Below are 23,598 nucleotides of genomic sequence, written 5' to 3' on the forward strand. Positions count from 1 at the left end.
GTGTTCAAGTACGGTCCTTTCTCAGCAGGGTCATTTAAGAAGCATGGATACACAACAATACACAACTCGCACCAGAGCCTGAGCATCTTCAGCTAGGATTTCTCTTTAGTCCCATCAGGGCGGGCGGGGCACCGGGGAGCTGCAGTTTCCACGAGTAGAGCAAATGAACTCAAGTTCTGTTTGTACACCACGTCATGTTATTTTTTTTTCCCTCTGCAAACATTGGTTGCGCTTCAGTGACACGGATATCTGCACATAAAAATTATATATTTATATTCATATATTTATAGATTTATCATTCTATATTAACAATTCATTCTAGTGATTTGACCGTGATTAGCAAAACCAGACTGACTGTCGGTAGGAATGCCTTGCGTGGACACTGTTTTGTACAGAAACCCACACCCGCGCGCGCCCACAGACACACAACAGAGGCATACGCACACTACTTCACACATGCATGCATAAATACGCTCACCCCAGTTAATGTGTCTACGCACAGGCCACGCATTCTGTCACCGACATGCACACAAACGCACGCACACTCATCCCCACACGCGCCCACATTTGCTCAGCCGACACCGAGGACAGCAGCTCTGCACTGCACATCCAAGTTCCCAGCAATATCCAGATCAGGGGGCATAGCCACAAAAAAAGTTACAAACTGCAGAGCGAGACATCCAGTCAGTGTCTGAAAACAGAGTCAGAAAGTCCCTTTAAAGTCATCCAGGATCCAATCGAGCGGAGTCAAACTTTGGCAAGCTTTTCTTGTCCTTTCTCACTTTAGTTTACATTGGCTTGTACAATATTTACTCCCGTCAAAGTGATGATGCTCCCCGCTAAAGACAAGACGAACCTTCCCAAACACACACACACACACACACACACACACACACACACACACACTGTGCTTGGAAATGTTTTTTTCTTTTTTTTTTCTTTTTTAGGCAGTGAAAAAGCACTTCTTGCTTCGGAATTGAACAACTCTCTGCACGTGTGCATTTCCATTTTGCACCAAAATATTCAATTAGATGAAGGTCGACAATCACAAATACTGCAAAGCTGGGATTGTGCTGACTTCCGCCGCGGTGATGAAGTCTGCATCTTGTGTTAGTTTCAATATTTTTTTTTTCCGACTGCTTTTCTCTTAAAAACAAATGCATTGGGGGAAAAAAAAAAGTGTGCGCACCGTTACATCAGCAATACATAAAATGACATCTTGAAAAATCTAAAAAAGTAGAAAAAAATAACGACATTCCTTTCAAATAAATCCAGATGCAAAGTAGGGGTTCGAATCAGTGCTACGTTTAGATGAAGTGGGAAAGACCCACTTTTCTCCTCATGTGCTTCCATTTTTCCTGACCTCTTCCAGAAGCCTCGTGCAAGTCATCCTCTCCAGCTCTCGCTGCCTTCAACAAAAGGTCACGACTCCTCCCGCGAATAAAAGCCTTTACTCATTCCATCGGCATTACACAGTCATCCCTCGCTTGTCTCTTCTTCTTTAGTCATCTCCCTTTCTTTGCTTTCTTTCTCTATTTACTCTGCCCACTGTGTTTTTGGCTCTTCGCACGCCTTGCACTCACTCAGTCGAGCGCGGCTGAGACTCAAGACAAAGTGAGCTGTGGTTAAACCAAGAAAAAAAAATAGACAAAAAAATGCATGCACATGCACTGTTTGTCACTTGACCTGACGATTACTCTTTCTTGCTTTTTGTTTTGAGAGAGCATACAAAGTCCTTGTCAGGGTGTTCAAGACTACTATGCAAACTTGATGTGCTTGGAAAGAAAAAAAAATCCCCTCCACATACAGAGACATTTTGAAATCAACATCATCCTCAGTCGAATTAGACCCATGAGTCAGGCGAGGCTGGATAGTGGCTGGTCTCGTAGTTCAGTTCGCTGTACGGCCGCGAGGCTGAATAGAAGTCTACATAGTTGCCAGTGGACTTGAGGCCCAGATGCATGCGCAGGTCCTCCCGGGGGTCCCGGGGAGGCCCGGCGGTGCTGGGAGGCTGCTGGGGTTGGGCCTGTGCTTGGACCTGCGGCTGAGGCTGGGTCGGCGGAGGCGGTCCCTGTTCCTCGAAGTAAGCCTCGTCGAAGCTCCTGCTCTGGCTGTGAGGGGGCGGCTGTGGAGGCAGAGGCTGGGGGAAGGAGGGAGGGGGTGGGTAGTGGTCGTAGTCTTTTAGCATGGCTGTTGACGGACTGTCCTGTTGAGGCTGCGGGGGTATAGTGCAGGGCTGAACTGGGGCCTGTTAAGGATGCAAGGGGTCGTGGGTGGTTGAAGAGCAGCAAAGGGAGGTGGAAGGTGAAGTGATGGGAGACAAGGCTTTCAGGCACCAAAGGAAAACACATGCTGCGTATTCATTTGAACATGCACATCTCTTGCATTGTGATACAAAATACATTTTAAAAATAATCTGTGAATGACGAGGTCTACTATAATGTCATCTTCTGTTTGCGTGACATGCTTTTTTGACAGGCTGTAGAAATGCGTTAAAAAAAAAAAAGGACTGTTAACTCACCTGAATTGGCTTGATATCATCACTGCTGGTCAGGTATGAGTTTCGGAACAATGTTGATGTTCCACAGGACACTTAAATGAGGAAAAAAAACCTGATTATTAATGGCAAACTGGATAAAAAACACTATACAATTCAAGGAACTAAGACGAAAAGAAACATAGCAAAGACGTTAAAAGAGAGAAAAGTGATTACGTACGAACCAAACAAAAATAAAAACACAACACAAAGAGCCTTCAAAAAAAATGACAACAATGCCAGTGGCTGAAAAGAACGACCCTCAAAACACACACACGTGCGCTCACACTGATATTCGTACACACCTGCCATGCCATCTTTCCGGGATGTGTGCTCGCCTTTGTTGCTATGGAAACCGGCGTTGGTTGCCGTGGAATCGTAGTCCATCTTGCGTTCCTTTAGACTCACCATCTCTCTTGGAGAGGCCGGAGCGCTTGCTACGCACGCACATGCACATGCACACACACGCAAAATAATGAGGACAGCATGAGAATTCACACCTCTGCATGGCCACATTTGTGGATGCATTCTGGCTTTTCAAGGTGCGTAATCATTATTTAACATTTACCATGTCAGCCTATACAAACTGCTCAAAAATGATGAAAAAGTTTGGAGGTGACCCAGACAGATTTATGACACTGTTTTGGGATAATATTTGACCAGTTGTTGTGTTACCTTTTCAGTTTCATACACATGAACGCATTATTGCACACACGCATAAGAGCATTTACAATAGTTGAAATTGCTGATTTACCCCTAAATGTTGGCAACTTCCGTCCGTCTCTCTCTCTCCCTCCCACCTCACCCCTTTTCTCACTCTCGCTCTCTCGCACACACACCATGTAATCCCCTTCTTGCATATTCAAAGTGCTTACTCAGTCCCTCTTATCTTGACACATGGGATTGGCAGAATGCTGGCCTACCTACCTGCTCGGCCGCCCGAATATCAGCCCCCTCAGTTTGCTTAGCTAAACATTCCTGTAACCACTCCACATATGTGTAGCGCATTAATGTATTGCAAGATTAGCCAGAGGCTTCAAAGTGAAGGACACTCAAAAAATACTCAGTCTGGAACAGTCCAGTCTGACTTTGCAGGTAACTGCGACTGCAACTTTGCTGCATCATGCCCTGAGATTTCATCTTGGAACATTATTTAGCTAGAAGAGCAAAATGCATATTATTTTGAACACAGCATAAAGCCCTAAAGGTATGGAAATGATACTGTGTCAATCAAACTTGAGCTCTTATACAATGAGTAAGTGCATAAGATTTTCAGTCTGCTTATATGAAGCAGACGCTCTCTGTATAGAAGGAAACATTTTCCTCACTTCAATGCAAGACTTCAAAAATAAGGACTAAAAAAAAAAAAAAAGAGAGAGATCCTTTGTTCTCTTTGGCGTCCCTCCTATATCACGATGACAGCAGCGAGGCAAAACTACCCAAATAGAATAAAGGTTCTAAAACAGATTTTCTCAAGTGTCTTTAGAAATTCTCTTTTTTTTTATTTGAACACAAAAGGACTACCTATTACGATCCAAGTCTTCTGTGCTTGACATTTAAAAGCAAAAGAAAAATTCACCCTCTCTTATCTGCCTCCCAGTTTTTAACAAGAGACTGTATTGTATGCTCACACAAGCGAAGCGAGGCCAACTTTAATCCAAAAACAGAGCTTTATCTTGTTAAGGACATTACAAAGAACTACAGTCAATTGGGGTGGCTAACACGATGAGGTAAAAAACATCCACTCCATAGCCACATCACCTATGACTTCTTATGTATGCTGAATACAGACTGAGTCGTGCGGACGACTTTTGCTGGCAATCGTGTTATCTTTGGAACGTATTTGAAAGTGCGTCCTTTCATTTATTCTGGACATGTTGCACACTAAACACCATCTTGTGTTCTCCATATGTCGTTAAACTAGTGATGTCACTACTTACGACGCCATTCCTACACAACAACAGCCTTGAAGGTTTTAATTTAGTCACACAATGCAGTATTAATATTTTCTTCAAACGATAATTACGTTACTAGCTCTGACCACAAGATAAATGCAAGAAGAGAGGGCTTTTTTTTTCCAACACTGAAAATATCATTTTGACACCTTGGGGTAGATTCCTTTAGGGAGCGCGCTTTGACCTGACACCCGCAGAGATGTTGCCAACACCCCTGGTTACCGTGGCAGTCTAGCTGGAAGCCTTGTTCTATCAGTTCTAAACACAGCAGGATCCCCACGGCGTCCATGTTGGATGCAAAGGTCTCCTTCTCACTCTGTCTTCCTGCAAGCGGCACAGCCTAACACCTCCCCTCCAAACTGTCTTCTCCCCCAATCCTCTAACACACACTCCACCAACATTACCCCCCCTCCCTCTTTTTTGATGCGTCTCCAGGGTGCCAAATCATGGAGCATATGCAGGCAGAAGATACAGATGCACATTCATGTGTGTGCGATCAGACGTTAAAGGGACAAAGAAGGATTAGAGGAAGAGGAAAAAGGTGGAGGAGAGGTGAATAGACATTATACACATGATCACAAACCTGCCGAACATTTCAATGTCACCGTCCAAGGTCAAATCCTCATCCCTGCATTAAGAGTGGTTTAATACCTCATTCTTCTCTCACACTCAGTTTATCATCCCTCTCTTTGCTGTCACCACATACACATACATGCATGAACACACACATGGATCCCTCGCTGGGTCCTTGAAGAATCCTTAAGCCGGGAGGAAGGAAAAGTACTTTTCTGCCTCATCAGCCTGCTAAGCCTGATGCGGAGAAAGCGCAGCTAAAGGCTCCTTGACGACGGATGCTAACAGCTGGCTGATGCGCTCTTTGCAAAGCGTGGAGGCCACGGGCAGGCTCAAGCCAAAGGCTAGCGCTAATCATGCTTTAAGTATGTGAGCGGTCAGCACAACTTCCAAGACTGACCGCTAAATGTTCAATGATTATTTATGTATGTATTGGAAAGTTTCATAAATTTAAAGTCATACAAAAGTCATAAAAAATAAAAAAAATAATAAAAAAAAGTATGTTCTGTCAAATAGATCGGGTTATTAACCCATATTTTAACTTTCAAAACAGCAGAGCAAACCATTCAAGAAACACTAAAGTAGCAAAAAAAAAACCCTCTAAACATTAGGACCAAAAAGAACTTCGTAGGAAATAGTCAGTGAATGCATGCGTATGACATCTTTGATAAGTATGAGAAATAGAACAGATTAGTACCCTGTATTTTTAGTACTTTAACAGTTCAAAGAAGACGTTTGTAAATGAACGTGAACTCTGCAAGGTCCCAGTGATCTTTGCAAGCAGTGAAAGATTGTACAAGGTTACATTTAGTTCAAATGAAATATTAAATCTTAACTTGACTGAGTTCACAGGAAGAAAAATGTCACTGCATATAAATATCTTTGCTGCAGTTATGCAATGATGTTGACAGCATACACACATTTGACCATGTTTGCTTGCGGTTTACTCACCGGAACGGTTGTTTGGAGACGTCCTGATGGGGGATACGGAGGGAGTTCGAGAAGAAGAGTAGGGTCTCTGTCGGTCTCGCTCTATTGTGGAGGCAGAGCCCACAAAGTGATACTGGGAGTAGCCATCCTGGAGGCAAAATGCACAAGAGGAGATAGTTGAATACATCTCAGGGTGCAAAATAAATGATTATTATTGATAAAAAAAAAAAAAAAATAGTCATCATAAATCTATGATGAACAGTTTGTTAAAAAAGCAACAGCTTCATTGAAACAATTGTCCTTTGTAGTTATCTTCTGCTGTCCCTTCCAAAATGTACTTTCAGTGCCAAAAATTGACATAACCACATCAATCAGCACTTATCAACAATTATTCTGAACAGGAAAAAAAAAACAACAACACCCACAAAACAACTGGCCAACACAATTGAAGACATTTGCATCAAGCCTGAGCATCATCTTATTACTTTTCTGGCAGGGACATTTTAACACAACAAGTTGGCATGAATAATTACTGCAGAGCCAATGGCTTTTCTCTATGCATGTGTATTGGTTTAGCAGTGATTGGAGCAAAGCACTTTTCAAAAATGGATTATGATAGTCTGCAACAATCACAGAGCTGGAACCCAATTCAATTTAGCATTAAGATAATTGGCTACCTCTGAATACAAACCACAAGTAGATGATGAAAAAGAAAAAAATTGGAGATGTGCTCCATCATTGCTTTGCTGTCTGGGGGGCATGAGCTTAGCAATGGTTTCTGACGTGCGTGCGTGCATACATTGGGGTCGGGAGGTGCTGGGCTGAAGCATTTAAGTGGAAGTACAGGCGAGGAGGAGGAGGAGGCAGAAAGGGGAGGACAAAAGATGACAGCAAGTAATGAGAGCAGAGAGGAACGAGGGCGGCGTGGCTCAGTGGTAGAATGGTCGGGGGTTCAAACTCCAGCCATTGTGACCATGTCCTTGAGCATGCCGACACTGAAACTTGCTCATCAGTGTGACGTTGCAAAGGTAGAAAAAGCCTTACACAAGTGACAGCCCGTTTAATGGCAAGGCAGTAATGAGCGAGGCAAGCAGAAAACCATCCAGAGCAATGGATCAAGAAGTAGGCTGTGTCCTCCCTTGACTTTCCCGCCGTAGCAATGAAGACAAATAGAAGGTGGATCCTCACACACCCGGTGCGTCAAAAGTTGGATCCATTCCAGCCATTTATACTCTTATCATGTATCCATCAGCTCACTCTTTCTCCCAGCCAGCACACATCTCATTATAAGCCATGTAACCTCCTGATGGTACATGCCGCTATCACGCAATTGGACGCTGTCAAAGTGTCATGTTGCTCAAATGAACACAGTCACTGAGTATTGAATAATGAATGCATTTGGCGCTGAGCGATGGGAGCAATCTGCCGCTAGTGGATGCGGATCGTTTATCGGGACCTCCGATTGAGCCGCCGGGGTCTTTCAGGCCGTGCGCAGGCCACAGCGGGAATAGTTAAACATTCAGGTGATTTCATTCACAAGATTGATTCTACAGGAGAATACGTATGGGTTGCTTTAAGGCAGATTAGGTGAAATCGTTATTAGCGTGTTTGACTCACAGTCAGGAGTTTGGGGGATATTTGTGGGCTGACCTGGTCCCTATTCACTGTCGATAGGGGTCAGAAGTCAGTTTAAGTTAAGGTTAAAAAAAAAAAGTCGACATTGGTCCGCTTCTTGCAAATGTCAGAAAAAAAATAAAGGTGATTGTGTTGTTCAACCATTCTGCATATTGTGGCTGCAGAATGAACTTAAGGTCATGCAGCTGCAAGGCAAAATGTGATTGTAGCGCTAACTGAAATGGATTCTTCTCTCGCAACCTTAATCCTTACATTTTCCGATTTTCACGGTGTCAGATGCTCTGCCTGACCTTTGCATGCTTTATTTTCCTTGACTAAAATACCGTCGCTGGCTTCCAAATGAGTAATCGCAGCACCTTTTTATTTGTTGATTGCATTCCTGCTATTTCTTTTTTCATATAAAAGAGGACAGCGAGTTCATTTTCAAGTCATTACCCTGGATGAAAAATAAAAAAAAAAGTTGAAAAGAAGTTTTCAGCTCAAGTTCTTCCACCGTAGTAAACAACTGTGATGTAGCGACGGTGTTGCTTGTCTCATTGCTGCGACGACGTGAAAAAGAATATCTCGGCACGCTATGACATTTTCTTTTCAAATGGACTCGCTCCATATCCAGAGCGTCACACACAGTGTGACCTCACACATACACACCTTCCAGACCTTGTCATATCACACTGACACACACTCACACTGTCAATTACACAAGCCCGGACCATATTGAGAATCTGCCACACTTGTTAGACAGATCATCTCTCACATCCTGAATCACAACTGTCAAAAGCATACTTGCACAAATGACCAAAAAGTACTTCAGTGTGTGTGTGTGCGAGGGCTGATTAAGTCCTGCCGGTCCAATCAAGAAAACGTTGTGACTTTGTTTTTGCTCATCAGTCTGTGACCGAACAATACTGGACATTTGTTGTTGACGCGGATGGTGGCGTCCCTGCGAGCAAGTCAAGCACGAACGCAAACCCAAAATGAGGACAGAAGTCATAGAAACCAAATGAATTTGGGTACAAGCGGCGTTTGAAAACACACTGGAGACTTTTTAAACAAGATTTCTCTTGAAGGCAAGCACCAGTATTGCTGAAAACAGATTTAGGCTTTGGTTTATTCATGACTACGGCACCACTGATCTTTCAAGTCATCTCAGACGTTGCAGTTGCTGCTTATTTGTGGGCACTCAGCCAACTAACATCCACTGCCTCTTCTGCAATTCCCTTTTCTCCTCGATGGATTTGCTATAGGAAGTGATCAACTCTACTTAGACCGTCAAACACAAGACAGAAAAACAAACAGAAGGACAAACATACACAAACTGCATATTGAGAGAAAATGTGGGTATGCAAGTCTCAAAACACTCAGGATTTCGAGCTGCCCCCAAAAATCCATAACCTCATATTCGCATGCAAGAAAAGAATGTAGACGTCTGGATCCTGATGATAAAGCCCAGGAGTGGATTTGGGAATGGAAGAGTTGCTGCAGCAAAGTAAAACTGTTTACCAGGCACAATTCCCATCAGCTCTTAAAAGCAGTTTTGTGAGTGACTCTACAAAATGACTAGCACTTCCACAATCTAAACTCTGTGAACTGAACTTAATCAAGATGCAATTTGTCATTTCAAAAGAACATGAGAACAAGAACATATTTTGTTGTTGCTGTTAATGGCGCTTGAGTGAAAAAGCCAACTTACATAAACAAGCTCACAAAAACAGTCCTCCACTAAAATCATCCTAGTTGCGTGATGCACATATAAGATTCTCGATGAACGGGAAGCAAGTTTACTGGTAGCCAACTGTGTTACTAGCATTCAGTCTCAATGGGTGATAAGAAGCAGCCTGGTGGGCCAAAAAAGAGCCCAACAATAATAGGCTGCAAAGAACACACACTGTAAAACACATTATCGATTTCTTTTGCTGCATGCTATATTAACAGTTCTAAGTAGAAAAGCCATCGATCTTTAGTTTGGAGCTTAGACTGACCTCAAAGATAGCAAACAAACTGCGCTTTGGTCATTCTTGTGTGCATAAAGGTTGCTGACATCACGCAAGTGCACGTTCATTGCTATGGAGACATTTTTTCACAAATAGTCCTCTTCCAGCTGGTATTCAGAGGTAGTTAAGGCTCAACCCTCACTTCACCTTCTAAATTAGCTTGTGTGTCACTCCTCCAAGACATAACATGGACGCACTTAACTCAATGGAGCAAGTACATTAACCTCTCCACTAATGTAAATACATATTTGTTCATTTACATGCGGGAAGACTTGATCCGGGAGGTTCAGGTGCTGCTGTTTTGGTTAGCAACAGAGTTTTAACAGTTGTCAGTTGGGTGCTGCTGTTTTGGTGAGCAAGTTCAACCTCTGTTTCATGTCTCTGTTTAAGCTTGTATAAATGGAATACAGCATTTGATATACATCGTGACAGCAGTGTGTTACCTTCTTGTAGAGGGAGCGCAAGTCTCTGTACTGCCACATGCTGCTGAGCACCTGAGAGGCCGCCTTAACCACCTTGGCCGAGTGTCTGAGGGGAGATAGTTCATTGTTACATCTCCACCGCCCCATTACTTCTGATAACATCCCAAACTGTTATTCCGTTTGCCGTCAATATCACCTTGGAAAGATATGTGGAGGCTGTCGGCTCTTTAAGAGTAAGAGGGCCATTGCTCTTTTCAGCAAAGGAGTTAAAAAGACCCCACCTTTTCCCTCTCTCCCTGCCTGCCTGCCGTTTCTTGCGGCCATTGCCTGGTCACTTTGTCTACAAAATGACTTCAGAAGGTTTCCGCTCATAAGCAATGTCCCTCTAGAGAGCAGATGCTTGCAAAACGAACTGTACTCTCCTGGTATCAAACATCACCCTTTGCTTAATTTCCGCTTGTTAAAGACAATAAAAGTGCTTGAACGCCTAATGTATAGTTTGGTTTTCTGGTTGGACTCAGCTGATTGTGTCTCAAGAAGATGTGAGCGTTCATTGCAACTTCTACACTTCTTTTTATTTTTGGACAATGGTCTCTGGAGCTCTTTAGTGAGTAAAACAAAAATGTGAGGCAAGAGGTTGCTGATGAACATTTTTTTTTTCTCAGTTCACCTATCTTGAGCTATTAGAAGCTGACTAAACTCACAGAGAAATTTGCACTTTCTTCCAGCCACGGCCTCATTGCTCTGTATAATGATGCCCTTGAGCAAAGTTCTGTGAATAGTCTGTCCTTCGCTCTCAATGTCTTTTTCTCTCTCTCTCCCCCATGCTAACAATAATTCATCATGTGATGTTTAGTTGATGTCACTTCTGGCAACCTCTGACTCGCTGGTTGTCATCTCCTGAGCTAGATTATTCATCTGGATACATTTGAGATATAATTCCACATGTATGTGTGGCGTAAATAATTTTGCTGTATGAAGTAGAATCCTGAACTAATAAATGGCTAATCTGGTCTAATCATGCAGATTTCCTTTCTCTCTGTCCTACAAATATGCTCGCATTGGTCTCAAGCGTTTCCAAAAATAGCAAAACATCAAAGTGACCTTCATGTGTCAACTCGGTAACACTCACTTGTCGCCTTTACTGCGGGCGATGCCGATCAGTTTCTCAATCCCACCTGCATCCCGGAGGGCTTTGGCATTCTCCATATTTTTGGTGATGACTTCATGTAGTGCGCAGCAGATAGCAGTGACCGTATCATCCGACATGGCCTTGCTGGGTGGACCCGTGGTACTCGAAGTCCCGCTGCTGGTGGCGTTGTTGTTACTGCTGCTGCCTGGTAGCCGATGGATCAAATCTCGCATGGCATATTTACCTGAGAAAGGAAAATAGATTTCATGAATTCTTTTTTTCTTGAATACAACATTTATAGGTCTATTTTATTTTACATGTACACATAAGAGGGAACCACTATTGAAAAACAAAATCAAACATATTTAATGAAAGAAAAAATTCAATTAAAAATGTATTCAGTGTGGTATTTTTTTTCCTCATGTAGCCACTATTTGATAAAAATAAATAAGAGAAAGTGTGGATCACAGGGAATGTTTAACCTCATTTCTGAAAACTTTGAAAGAAATCAGAAGTACAGCAAACACTTCTGACTTAACGACGCCGTACGCTCACGCACCCCGACTCGGCAATCATTCAATGGACTTAAATCAGAAAGTGCTGTGAAGGAAATTTAACAAGTTAACAGATCCGTTGAGTGTCTAAGTAATAAAGCAAACGTCTTGCGCAGCGAGTGAGTGCTTGGATAACTCCATAAAGCTTTGGCCTGAGAGGGCTCACTGTAAATCCTCTCACACGGCCACATTAATGCTCACGCTTAGAATGCAATAAAAGGGGCTGCCTTGCCATATTTCACTGAATAGGCTGCTGGCATATGAAAAGACAGAGAAGGAAGGAAATGACATTCAAAGGATTAGCTCTTGGACTAATTAAGGAGTTGCGGGAGATTCAGTCAGATAGGAAAAGCCATAACACCAATGCGCAAGAACTTGTGAAGACATGCAAGTGACATGACAAGCAAATTAGAGACCAGATCATGTCAGGTCAACCATTTGTGGACATTTAGTTTGAAAGGTCACATGTTCACAATACTGAGGTGAGAGTTGACAACGGCTTGTTGTTGAAAATCTTCATTAAAATCAGGTAGAAATGTTCCTTGGCCAGCATTTTGAGCAAATTGTTGACCAACTAAGTGTCATAAATTGAATTCAACTGAGGGTTGCTGGAACAAATGAGTTCTTCCTGGAACTTGTATTTCTAACACAAAGTGCATCATTATTGAAACATTGTTTCACACAATGTCACAATGTACTTTCAAATATGCCCGGCCCTCTGTGAAGAAACTTTCAGGCTAAAAACAGAAAGTTCCATCCTCTAGTGGACACTTCAAATCTGTTCTGGATGCAATGAAATCTAACAACAAAGCAGTCACATCCCCGAGAGCCCCAAAACAATTATAAAATGGAATATTTGTGGAGCCAGTTTTACAATAAAAGCATCGGGCCTCCACCCACAAGACTTTATTAGAATTTCGCCAAAATAGCACTAACTGTGCTACTCAAAAGAGCTTGTCGATTTGAATGATTACTTTAAATCATATCAACAATAATAATAATCATAATAAATACATGAACAGTGAAGCCTTTGAAGTTGACTGAGCCCAAAGACGTACAATTTGTAATTGGGGCAAAACATCCAGAAAAAAAAAAAATATGCGTCTCAAGTCACTTGAATCTTCAGAGCTTGAAGTTATGCAAGACGTCACATAAGATCTTAATTATTAATTAGGTTGTGTTTGAATTTTGTTGGCTTTTTTGACACTTGAATGAGTATTCAACATGAAAAAGATGATATTCAACAGCACACGTTGGCACAATAAAATAAAATTCCCCTAGACCTCAGTGAGAATGGAGAATAATCAGGATGTTAACCTTCAGGTAGAGCAAACATACAATTATACAACACTGATGGAGAGCTCGTGTGCGTGCGTATAAATGTGACACACACACGTACACAAACTATCTATGAGAATGAGTAGTGGGTTAATTGACCCAGCCTTATCTCTGCCTGACAGGATAAGCAGAGGTTAAACGCTTGTTGTCTCAAAATGATGTGACCAACTTGAATCACACCGACTGATTCACTTCCTCACAACGGCTTTCGTTTGATGAATTTGGACGCGGCCGGCTGAATAATTCATCCACGGCCTGACTAACTTAGTGACCAGCTAATTTAGCGAGTGGCGCGCCAGATAATTAATTGACCGTGCCAGTGACTGACAATTTATTGACTGAAGTACTGATTAAGTGAACAACTCCTTTATCAAGCTCATAGGAACAAAGGGCAAATATTGTCCTCAGTCGATGCAAAATGAACCATATATAAAAGCCTTATTCCCATTTATTTATTGACAACATTACAGATTTGAGTTTTGTCACACATGCCAAAGACAAGCTGGGACCATGGAAACAGTTTCACTGGTGACCTCAAAGTGGTGATACGGCAATAACACAAAGCAAGCAAATGAAGATGTATTTTTCCCTGAGTGAGTAGCAGCTTTTATGGAAGTAATATTTTTCTTCCATTTCCTTCCGTTGATTGTGAGATGCTTGTTTGATATTGGACATGTTGCTTCTCGCATCAATGTTGATTATATGACCCCCGATATAGCCTCAATCATCTGGGACACAGATTTATTTATGTGTTATGCTGCTCTATTCAAGAATTTTATCAGTGCCATCATGGCTGATTTCATTTAAACAAATCCATTTACCCGCAACAATGGAGTGATTTGATTGTTTACTGGGGGGCGGGGGGACTTGTTATGGAAGTAAAATTGGAGGCAATTGTCTCAGACAGATGTTATGTGAGATGAAGCATATGGATTGCTGTAAGTGTTCTGTTTAATGATAGTAAAATATATTCATGAAACAATTATCAGTATTTGTTGGTCTAAAATAGCAGGCCTACTTACGGAATGAAAATCGATCATAAATCTTGATGATCTTATGATCGAATTGAGACTTTGCATGTGACTATATATCAGTTTGGCAAGAGGGGGCGCCAGAATAAAAGTAACAAGCAAAAAATGCAAATGTCATTATAAATGTGGAATCAAACTGTGAGGCCAAATTGATTAAAAATCAAGGTCTAGTGATAAAAGAGTTACAATAGGTCCAAAGATGAATAAAAACCTCCAATGCAGACACAAAAGTAGGTTATCCCAGTGGGACTTGCTGGAGGCCCATCATCTTTTAAAAGACTAGCCTTCAAAAGTTTTTTTCTCACAAAAAATAGACATATATTCTGGACCTGTTAGACAAATGATCAGCGTGTGATGCCCTCCCTGTGCCTGAATGTTTCAGTCTTTTAATTTCATGAACATCTGCCAATCACAACTCCTGACTTCAACCACTCACACTTGCGTTCAAGCACTTAGCGAAATCCCAGCGGCACACTGCTGCCGTTTCCACGGTAACGTGTCAGGAGACAGCGTCATCAGGGCGAGACACAAAGGCCCAGAGAGAAAGAGAGAGCGTGATGTTATGAGCTCATGTCTGAAACTGTATTAGTTGTGGGCGTCAAATTAAGAAGCTATGCTTGGAGAAAGAATATTACTGGGTGGGGAATGGAGAGAGGGAGGGGAGTTGGATGAAGACCATGTGAGCATTTATTGATAGACTTGTCATTTTGCTTGACACTTACATTATATTTGACTTCACATATTTAGTATAATCCCAAATATTGCTTTCCCTATTTGAATGAAATGATTCCTGCAAAACACAAGTGGAAAAAAAAACACAATTAAATGGAGCTGTGAATTAATTAAGCGTCTTGAATTAATACCGATTCTGAATTAATCGCTTTTCACCCGGCATTAACTTTGTTTTGGTGGTAAGCGCAGCGTGTGTTTATGAAAAGCATCACAAAATAGCTGCTTTATTTGGAATAATGTGACGCCTGCTTGGCATTCCCAATTCATGTGTGTCAAATTGCCATCTCCGAGTCAACGGGTAAGAATTGCAAAGACGGACGGCAGAGCGGTAAATGTGACTCATTTATCGTGACACGGGCTTATGGAATATTATACAAACAGGTATGAAACACAAAAAGCGATGAAATGAATGACGCTAATGACATCAACGCGCCACCAAATTCCATCTCTGTTTATTTACCTTCAAACTTGCCAAGCAGCGACAACATCAAAGTCTGTAATTCAACATTATTTGGCAAAAGACCAGCAAGAAACATTTTTGTCACCCAAGGATAGTTTTTGTCTTGATGTAAAGAAACAGTAGTTTGCTGTGAGCTTTGAGTCGGTGTGTGTTAATAAAGCTTGTGTTCAAGGGGCAAGCAAGATGGGGGCTGGTGGTGTCTGGCCTCTACCTCTTCGCTGTCACCACCAATCACGTCACACCTTGCCGAGAGCAAACGCTCGTCTCTGAACCACATTTTGTTGTCATCTCTCTTCCCCATATTTTACAGCGCATTCAAAACTCCTCAGAGGGATGAAATACCTCATTGTTGAAGTGAACCAAAAAAACTTGTCATCCAACAAACAAGTCTTTCATTTTTTAGTGACTTGAGTTTGAAAATACTAAATTATTCATTAGTCTTTCCGTAAAAGTCGTATTTATTAGGGGACTCTTGCCATAATTCTTTGCTATCTCTTTCTGCTCTGAAGAGGCTAATTAAGCAGTGCAATAAAAGTTGATCAATTGCCTTCACCTATTTGAATCAATTAGCCAACTTTTTAATGATTTCCAGAGGAGATCATATATCGCTCCCATCGTAAAAGATAGCTCATCCAATTCCGTGACTGTTACAAGAGGCGCTTTTTTTTCCCTCCATTAATTTAAATGGAGCCTTTAGGTCGATAATGTAACAGCTCGCGCGGATTTGCCGCAAATGCCTTTTTAACAGCTTTAGTTTACATTGATTGAACGCATTATAAGCTTTGACATAAAGTTCTGTACCAAGTAATATGTCAAGTTACAAAAAGTATTGTTGAAGCCCAAACTAACTCGCTAAGAAACAAAAGTAAAAACTTGGCATCTGTGTGAACGGAAAGCCATCTGCTACCATGCAGCAGCTAAATAAATGTTGCATGGGAATGTGGCGCTTTGACAGTGGCATTACTCTGTGTTCTTCTACCACATCAACAGAGCCCAAAGAGACTCCTGAAATTCTTCCCTGCAAGTGAGGGAAGTGTGGTTGCTATAGAAACCACTGAGCCCTCCAAAAAGCTGCAATAATTAGACAGGCAGAAACACACAGAGACACTTCCCTTCACAAGTATTGGAACAGACAAGCTAATTTCTTGCTTTTTTTCCCCCCCTGTCAATCTCCCAATCAGTTTGGCTTCATCTTTCATTAAAATGCCAGACAAAATCGTTCTGTAGACTCTTGAGTGAATTTTGCTGCTGCCGTCATGTTTTTCATCAATGCGCTAAACATTATTAAGCTTGTTGCAGAAAAAGCCACGCACACCATTAAGACAGTTTTCATTTAGACAGTTTTCCCTTGATTTTTTTTTTTTTTTTAACCCTTGTGGACAAGAGGTCATATTAAAAGGCCTTCAAATAAAATGATCCCAACTCACCAATTAACTCCTTGTTCCGGATGTCCAGCGCCATATTTCTTAGAGCGGTGGCCACGGCGCACACAACTTTGTCGTTATCGATCCGCAGTAACTCCACCAAAATGGGAAGTCCTTTCTCCTTACGGACAGCGGCCCGGATATACACAGACCACTGTGATGAAAATACAAGCATGCTGTTAAGCCATTGTTCATCAAGGAACTCTCCACTGCATGGAAATGTATACATTTTCATTCTCAATATGAGTTTAAATGATCAAGAGGGAAATAGTATCTTTGGGGGCTCAAGTAATACAACTGACTCTATTTGGGAGAACGATATGAATTGCAGAGCTCGGAGACCACTCAAATGAATTTCTCAATGCCTCAAGTAATGCCACCTTGTGGGTCATCTGCAGATAAATGGATATATGTAAACGATAATCCACCTTTTCAAATCACTTGAACTTCAACCCATTATTGTCTAATCCAAACCCCGATCGAGGGAAATACCTTGGGGGAAAAAAGGGCGAACAGCAAAGGGCAGTCAGTCATCATCTTTGGAAAATTTTGCCTTATCTGAGAAATAATAAAACATATTTCCCTTGAGTGTACCATCTACTTTCCCACTCTTGTACCTCGAAGAAACTCACCAAAGCAAAGACATATCTACATTTGCGGAGCTATTACGCTTGTCCACAATGTGTCCTTCACTTCAAGTTTCAAACTAAGTACAACAAATCTCATGGGAAGTTGTCAACCACATTGCCCATTTGCAATCAACAATGTCCCATTTGAGTTGTGTCATTTCAGGGTGACACTTTGTCAATTTCTGTCTTGTTGCACACCAAAAAAAAAAAAAGTTTTAAAAACTATCTCCAATTTTGCCCAAGGCTCTACTGCATGACTCATTCATTATTACCAACAAGCCGGTCGCTGTTGAACCCTGGGTGGACTCCTGTGTGGGCTCAGATTTAAAGCTTTATATTAAAGTAGTAATTCCATTCCCACTATAAAATAAGATAAATCATAGACTTCTTCATTTCTGCTCTAAATGAATTGATGTCAGTGAATATACTAAGTTCACCAATCCCACGCGAAAACGTTGTAATTGCCAGCATTACCTTCCAGATGCCAGCAGCCAGGTTTTGCAGGGCTCCGGCTGCTCCTTCCAGGGTGTCGGGATTGGAGCATTCAGATAGCAGGGTGAGGTAGGGTTTGACAATGGTGGGGTGCCAGAGCATTTGAACCCCTTTGGGGGGATCCACACTTTCTGGAAAGGGACCAACGCCATCCCACTGGAAGAGAGGAGGAAGAAGAGGAGAAGGACAAGCATGGCTATATTTGGCGCTGGTTGCTAAGTGACCAAATAAGCGTTGGCCTGGTGGCTTTTCCTCTTCATGTAAAGTAGGACACAGCAAAGCAATATGTATCAATTTGTCACTGTTAGGGGAGTTGCTTGTAATAAGGAGGAGGAAGAGAGGTGACAAGTAAAGCAGGTGGGGAGCATTTGTATTGTTGACAATTGCAAAAATCACACTTTTTTTTCCTTTTCTTTTCTTTTTACGTCTTGTTACCCAGAGCTCAGGAAACCCGGATAACAGAATAATAATGAATTCCTTCATTTTTCCTCTCCTTTTGTCTGCTGTTTTGATTGTACCTCGAAGTCTGAACTTACACCCATAATGAACTTTTTGTTTGTGTACTTCATATGACTTAAAAACCAAATAATAAGAGTGTTTGAAGATCAAATGACAGTTTGACCTTCTTTCATTTCTACGGCAAAATGACAATAGCAAAATAAACACAACAATTAAGGAAGGTTTAAATAAAATAGCCATATTCATACTGCAGCCGCATTTTTCTGTTGGAGAAATAAACCCAAAGCGTTTTGAGTGCGACCTCTTCAGCACAACTCTATCCCTTTGTTCAGTCGCTCTGCTTGTCACCTCTCCTCGCTCTCGTTTTCCGACTAATCACTCAGATTTTGTCCCACTTTTTCTCCTAGGATGATTCTTTCTCTCTCTGTCTGGATGTTTTGCTGCTTTTCTTTCATGTATGCCACATATCATCCCAATAAAACCTTTTTTTCCCTGTATTCCATTTCTATTTCCAGGCTTCTCCCTCATCTTTGAGTTTTCCTCGCCGTCGACCTTCTCGTTCCGCTCAACTGCTCCCCCCCACCCCTTCCCTAGCCACTTCACGGTAAACTAGGCAAGTGTGCGGTTTAAACCGAGTGTGCTTTATTTACATAAATTCTCTGATGGCCAAATCAAACACTTCATACAGTTTGAAGATTGAACAGAACAACCTATTACCCACCGACGTTTGTTGCCCGCAGACCTCCTACGTGAATATGAATAGATAACGTTTATTTGGAAGGCTCAAAAGGTGCATTATTATCCACGTTCCGGAGGAAACAACAAAGCCCTCACACCTACAGTCTTATGATTGACGATAAGCCGCAAAAATCGATTGGATTTGCACAAACAGGATGTAGCAAATGTGGCTAATAGGGTTGAGGTCAGGGCTCTTTATTTCCTCCACAACAAAATCATTCAAAAATGCAATTATGGGCCCAGATTTGGGTGGTAAAGAAAAATTCAATTCTTTAGCAAGAAGTGAATTCTTGCCACTTGTGGAGGCATACAACTGTGTGACTGGCTTTACATGGACGCAGCAGTCAATTAGGAATGTTTAGCTTTAGTTCAGGCTCCCACGCTGCTCTTTGGCCTTGCTGTCAGAGACTCTAATAAATGATTAAGGGGGACTACATTAGCATTTAAGTTGACGCCGCCTACCCTCATGTCAAGCTGGCGGTCTGTTTTTCACTATTACCTCATTTCCTTCTCCATTCTCCATTATCCATCGCATGTAGGATGTCACGATGTGTAGCAAATGTTGCCGACAGTAAGTGAAAGAAAATCTTTGCTTCTCACAAAAAGCCAAAAGGAAGGAGATGATTAAATAACGTTCATTTATAAGAGAAATGGTGGAACTTTGCAATGCCAAATCGATACGGCACGCATGAATCACATGAACCTAGTGAGTGCCAGATCAATATGGAATGGCTGTAGGATTTTTTTAAGGTCGTATATTTGCCACTTTTCACAGAAGGTACGCGTGGTTCTGACTTTTTAACCCGCCAGAGTTAAGCAAAGTTCAGCTTATTAACTTGAAAAAGAAGGAACAGAGTAGACAGGAGGGAGGTGAAGATACAATTAAGCTTTTGAAAAGAGCTCGATTTAAAAAAAAAAAAAAAAGAAGTCTGACTGATAATGAAGTGCCACAAAAGAATGAAAAAGTTGCCTGTGATCCAATTGGTTATAAAAGAGGCTAATGCATTTAAACAGAATTTACCACATACTTTGTGATCTAAAGATTTCATTCCTCCTCTGCATTATTCAGCCGACACGTCCCCTGTCTCGACGACAGACATCGTGTTCCTGCTTCATCGTGAAAGTTGGCTTCTACTTTTTGGACCCACACAACGTTTGGCGACAAATGAATGTGAATAAGTGAAAGGAGAACTTTTAGCGCTGGGGCATTCAGCGTCATCCTAACCCAAGTAAGCTTCTACAGAGAGGCTTCCTGCAAATGAGGCATCATATTGCTGCTTTACTGCATTAAATACAGTTCTTTACATTTACAACCAAGGGGAATTGATGAAAATTTTTTTTGTTTTTACCTGATCAGTACCCTTCTTTTTCTTCTTCTTCTTGCCCCAACAGCCAGAGCTCTCTCCATCGCGACCGTTGGAGTCACAAAGGAGGCCGTCCAACTCCTCCAAGCCTCCCTGCAGGCCGTGGGACGTCTCGGCTGCCAAGCGGTACGACAGGTTTCTCAGAATGCAAACGCAGTTCTCCACAGTCTGAGTTGGGGAAATAAGAAAGATGAGGGAATAGATTCCAACGATGTGCACTTGATGCACTTAAATGAGAACACAGCTCAAAGTGGAAGCGGAGGCCCGCAAATAAAAGCATTTTCTTTTTTTCCCCCTCGACAACTAGCAGCAATTTTATCCGCCTTCCACCCTGAGGCAGACTTGATGGAGAGAGTGGGAGGACAGAGGCTGGCTAATCCACAGGTCATATAAATATGTGTTTTATTAGTTCTGATTTTGAAATGTGATGAGCGAAAACTCAGGTAAATGACAGGTCCAATGGCTTTTCAAACACGCCATTTAACAAGTGACTTCGCGCCCATGTGTAAACGTGAGCTTCAGTGCATGCGGCCATGTTTAGTACGTCTCTGAAAGCGGGGTGTCATCAAGTCAACGGAGTGGAAATTAACAAAGACAAATCATCCATCTTTTCGCCAAGAGACTGCCACTTTACACAAGAACAACCAGGGAGCGTAATTGAACACACTCGGGAGACGCGGTAAACAAAACAACGTCGCACTCCGGCGAGCTGCAGTCACATGAAATCCACATCCTGCAAAGAAACATGCACAGGTTACGCATTAGTTCCAATTTATGCTGACATTTCCATCTTGGGGTCCATGTTTTTCTCTCGGTTTTCTTTGTTCAGCTGCACAGTTGAGTGAATAAAGACTTGATCTCGGTGATGATAACACATACGTATCTATTTTTATATATCTATACCGCTCTCGCTATCTCTTGTTTTCTCTCTATGTCCCATATATATGTATATATACTATCTATATATAGATATATATAATTTGAGTCATTTATTTATTTCATTTGAATTTTATTTCAGATATATTTTTTTTTCCATAAGCAGGGAGACCTAATAGTGTTGAGTGAGTTTATTATACCCTTTAAATTGTCCTATTTACCAATCTACATTGGGGAACATTTTAGACCACAACAACTAAATGAGTCTACCAGTCAACGTGCAAAAGCAAAGGCGGCAGCGGCTATCATTTATGGCTATTTTGCTAATAAGCGCCTGCGAGTTCACCTGTCAATCAGTCTTTGTTAGCGAGGCAATGGCCGCTCTCCTCTGGTGGCTGCAGTCAGATGGTGGAGAGGAGCGGGCGGATAAACAGTGATTAAGGGAGGCCATTTAGAGAGCCTGGCAGACAGGGAGACCTTGAGAAGCCAGCCAGCCACAACATTGTGTATGTGATATCGACTGGCCAACACATACTTTGACAGAGCGCACGTTCGCTGCAGGCTGGGTCCAAGCGGAATATCACACACTGGGAAATGTTCTTTAAATGAACTCTCTATGGCTACTAAGAGTGAAATACTACACCAATTTTCAACATTTTATTGGCCAATCACTAATGTAGACTACCGTTACTATCATGACTATTTTACTAGTATAAAATAAAACACAGGCCAGAGGAAACTTCACAACATTTTATTTCAAAAGACTTATAGCCGATATTAAGTATTTGTATTACATGCCTGTTTTAAATTGTTTTCAACCTACATGACTGACTTTTTTTTTAACTCCACTCTCCATAAAAAACATGATGTATTTAAGAAGGTGTGTATAATTTAGTGAGAATCCCAAATAGAAATGTTTTGCCCTGGCAGAAGTCAACACTCATCTCAGTGTCATTGGAGAATTCCATGAGCCTCAAGAGCGAACGCGAGAGGCTTTTGTTTGGATTGCTTGTAGTAAGTTTGCTTAACTAATTTATACAAAACTTAGGGAAGTGGCACAATTTTACACATTGAATTTCAGTGAGGACAAAGGTATGAGCACAGGAAACCTTTTTACCCCATCCAAAAAATATTTTTGTTCAATTTGGGTCAAAACAACTGCTCACTGCATTGGCCTGTTTGGAATGTTTCAAATCCTCCTCCATAAACCAGGAAGTAGCATGCTCACTAAACAAACACATGGACAAATAATCACAAGATACTGCTCTCTGCATAGGAACAACAAAGGGGGAAGACTTTAGAGCAAAGGATGCAAACATTTAATGCTTGAACACACGCACCTTGCTGTCAATCTCGCTGCTGCCTAGAGAGGTTTGGATGACGTAGAGCAGAGCGTCTGTCAGGCCGTCACATTCTCGCATCCTCCGTCTCGCCTCCTCACCTGCGGAGCTGACATTCCTGTAAAAAACACACGCCGATTGAGTGTGTGTTTAGATAAACACGAGCTTAATATGGTTCTAAACGGGGAGGCAAGAAGATAACACCAAGTATATACAGAACGAGTGACACTGAAAGTGAGGTAGATAGCTCCCTTATAATTGGAAAAGGGTGCATTACCATTCTGTTTACATCTCAAGCGATGCATGTCTCCGAGGTTTACCTACCCTAGTCCCGGGTATACCACGAGGACACGCGCTATAGAAAATAGATGGATCGATGGAATAATATTGCTACAGTTGCTCTGGAAGTTAATATTTGATTTGATTTATGTATGCATCGGAGTGAATGTAATTCCACAAAAATTTGCATCAGGACCTTGAAATGCCAACTGACTTCTTATATTGATGTTCAGTCTACCTGAAGCACTTTGGAAAAGCACTGCATTGATAAGAACTGCTGAAAAAGATGAATTGTGTTTCATATCTATCCAGTCCAAACAAAAAAAAAAAAAAAGACTGTTTGCGACCATCCATCTAAAGTTTCATAATGCCAATATGAAAAACGAATCAATGCTGGCCCCCGTCGGCCTCTATATTCTTCACCACCAGGGTCGGATCCCGGCACATGCTCACTTCCCCTTCCTGTAATGTCATGACATGCTCTTTGCAGAACCCTCCTCCTATGTAATGTTATACTGTAGTGGCTCTCATTGAATTGCAGTTTGAATGAAATTCCACCATGACAGGTTTGCAGAAATCAGAAACATCAAAAGAATGATCAAACTAATTAGTCAATCGCATCCCAGAGTTTGCCCATATATGTAGGTGAACACATATGACAGACAATAGAAATGTATTGATGCTATGCAGCGGAGTCCATTCATCATG

General features: G+C 41.7%; 1 protein-coding gene across 8 annotated transcripts in view; it reads right to left on the reverse strand.

Annotated features, from left to right (window-relative positions):
* The window catches only part of ctnnd2a (catenin (cadherin-associated protein), delta 2a), a 114,543-nt gene continuing 90,945 nt past the window's right edge, over window positions 1-23,598 (reverse strand). For 5 of the 8 annotated variants that reach the window (XM_085939463.1, XM_085939467.1, XM_085939466.1 and 2 more), the window contains 10 exons: window positions 22,612-22,729; window positions 20,381-20,563; window positions 17,817-17,990; window positions 16,717-16,867; window positions 11,175-11,418; window positions 10,064-10,148; window positions 6,016-6,142; window positions 2,842-2,973; window positions 2,522-2,592; window positions 1-2,248 (listed from right to left, as the gene is read on the reverse strand). In XM_085939463.1, the coding sequence (XP_085795589.1) occupies window positions 1,844-2,248; window positions 2,522-2,592; window positions 2,842-2,973; window positions 6,016-6,142; window positions 10,064-10,148; window positions 11,175-11,418; window positions 16,717-16,867; window positions 17,817-17,990; window positions 20,381-20,563; window positions 22,612-22,729 (1,690 nt within the window). In that variant the 3' untranslated portion in view covers window positions 1-1,843. Of the gene's footprint in view, window positions 2,326-2,521; window positions 2,593-2,841; window positions 2,974-6,015; window positions 6,143-10,063; window positions 10,149-11,174; window positions 11,419-16,716; window positions 16,868-17,816; window positions 17,991-20,380; window positions 20,564-22,611; window positions 22,730-23,598 lie in introns of all 8 variants that reach the window. The other 3 variants (XM_085939470.1, XM_085939468.1, XM_085939469.1) reach the window with 3 other exon arrangements.

The sequence above is a fragment of the Syngnathus leptorhynchus genome, chromosome 19 (genome assembly GCF_054491065.1).
Source record: "Syngnathus leptorhynchus isolate UIUO chromosome 19, UIUO_Slep, whole genome shotgun sequence".
Lineage (NCBI taxonomy): Eukaryota > Metazoa > Chordata > Actinopteri > Syngnathiformes > Syngnathidae > Syngnathus > Syngnathus leptorhynchus.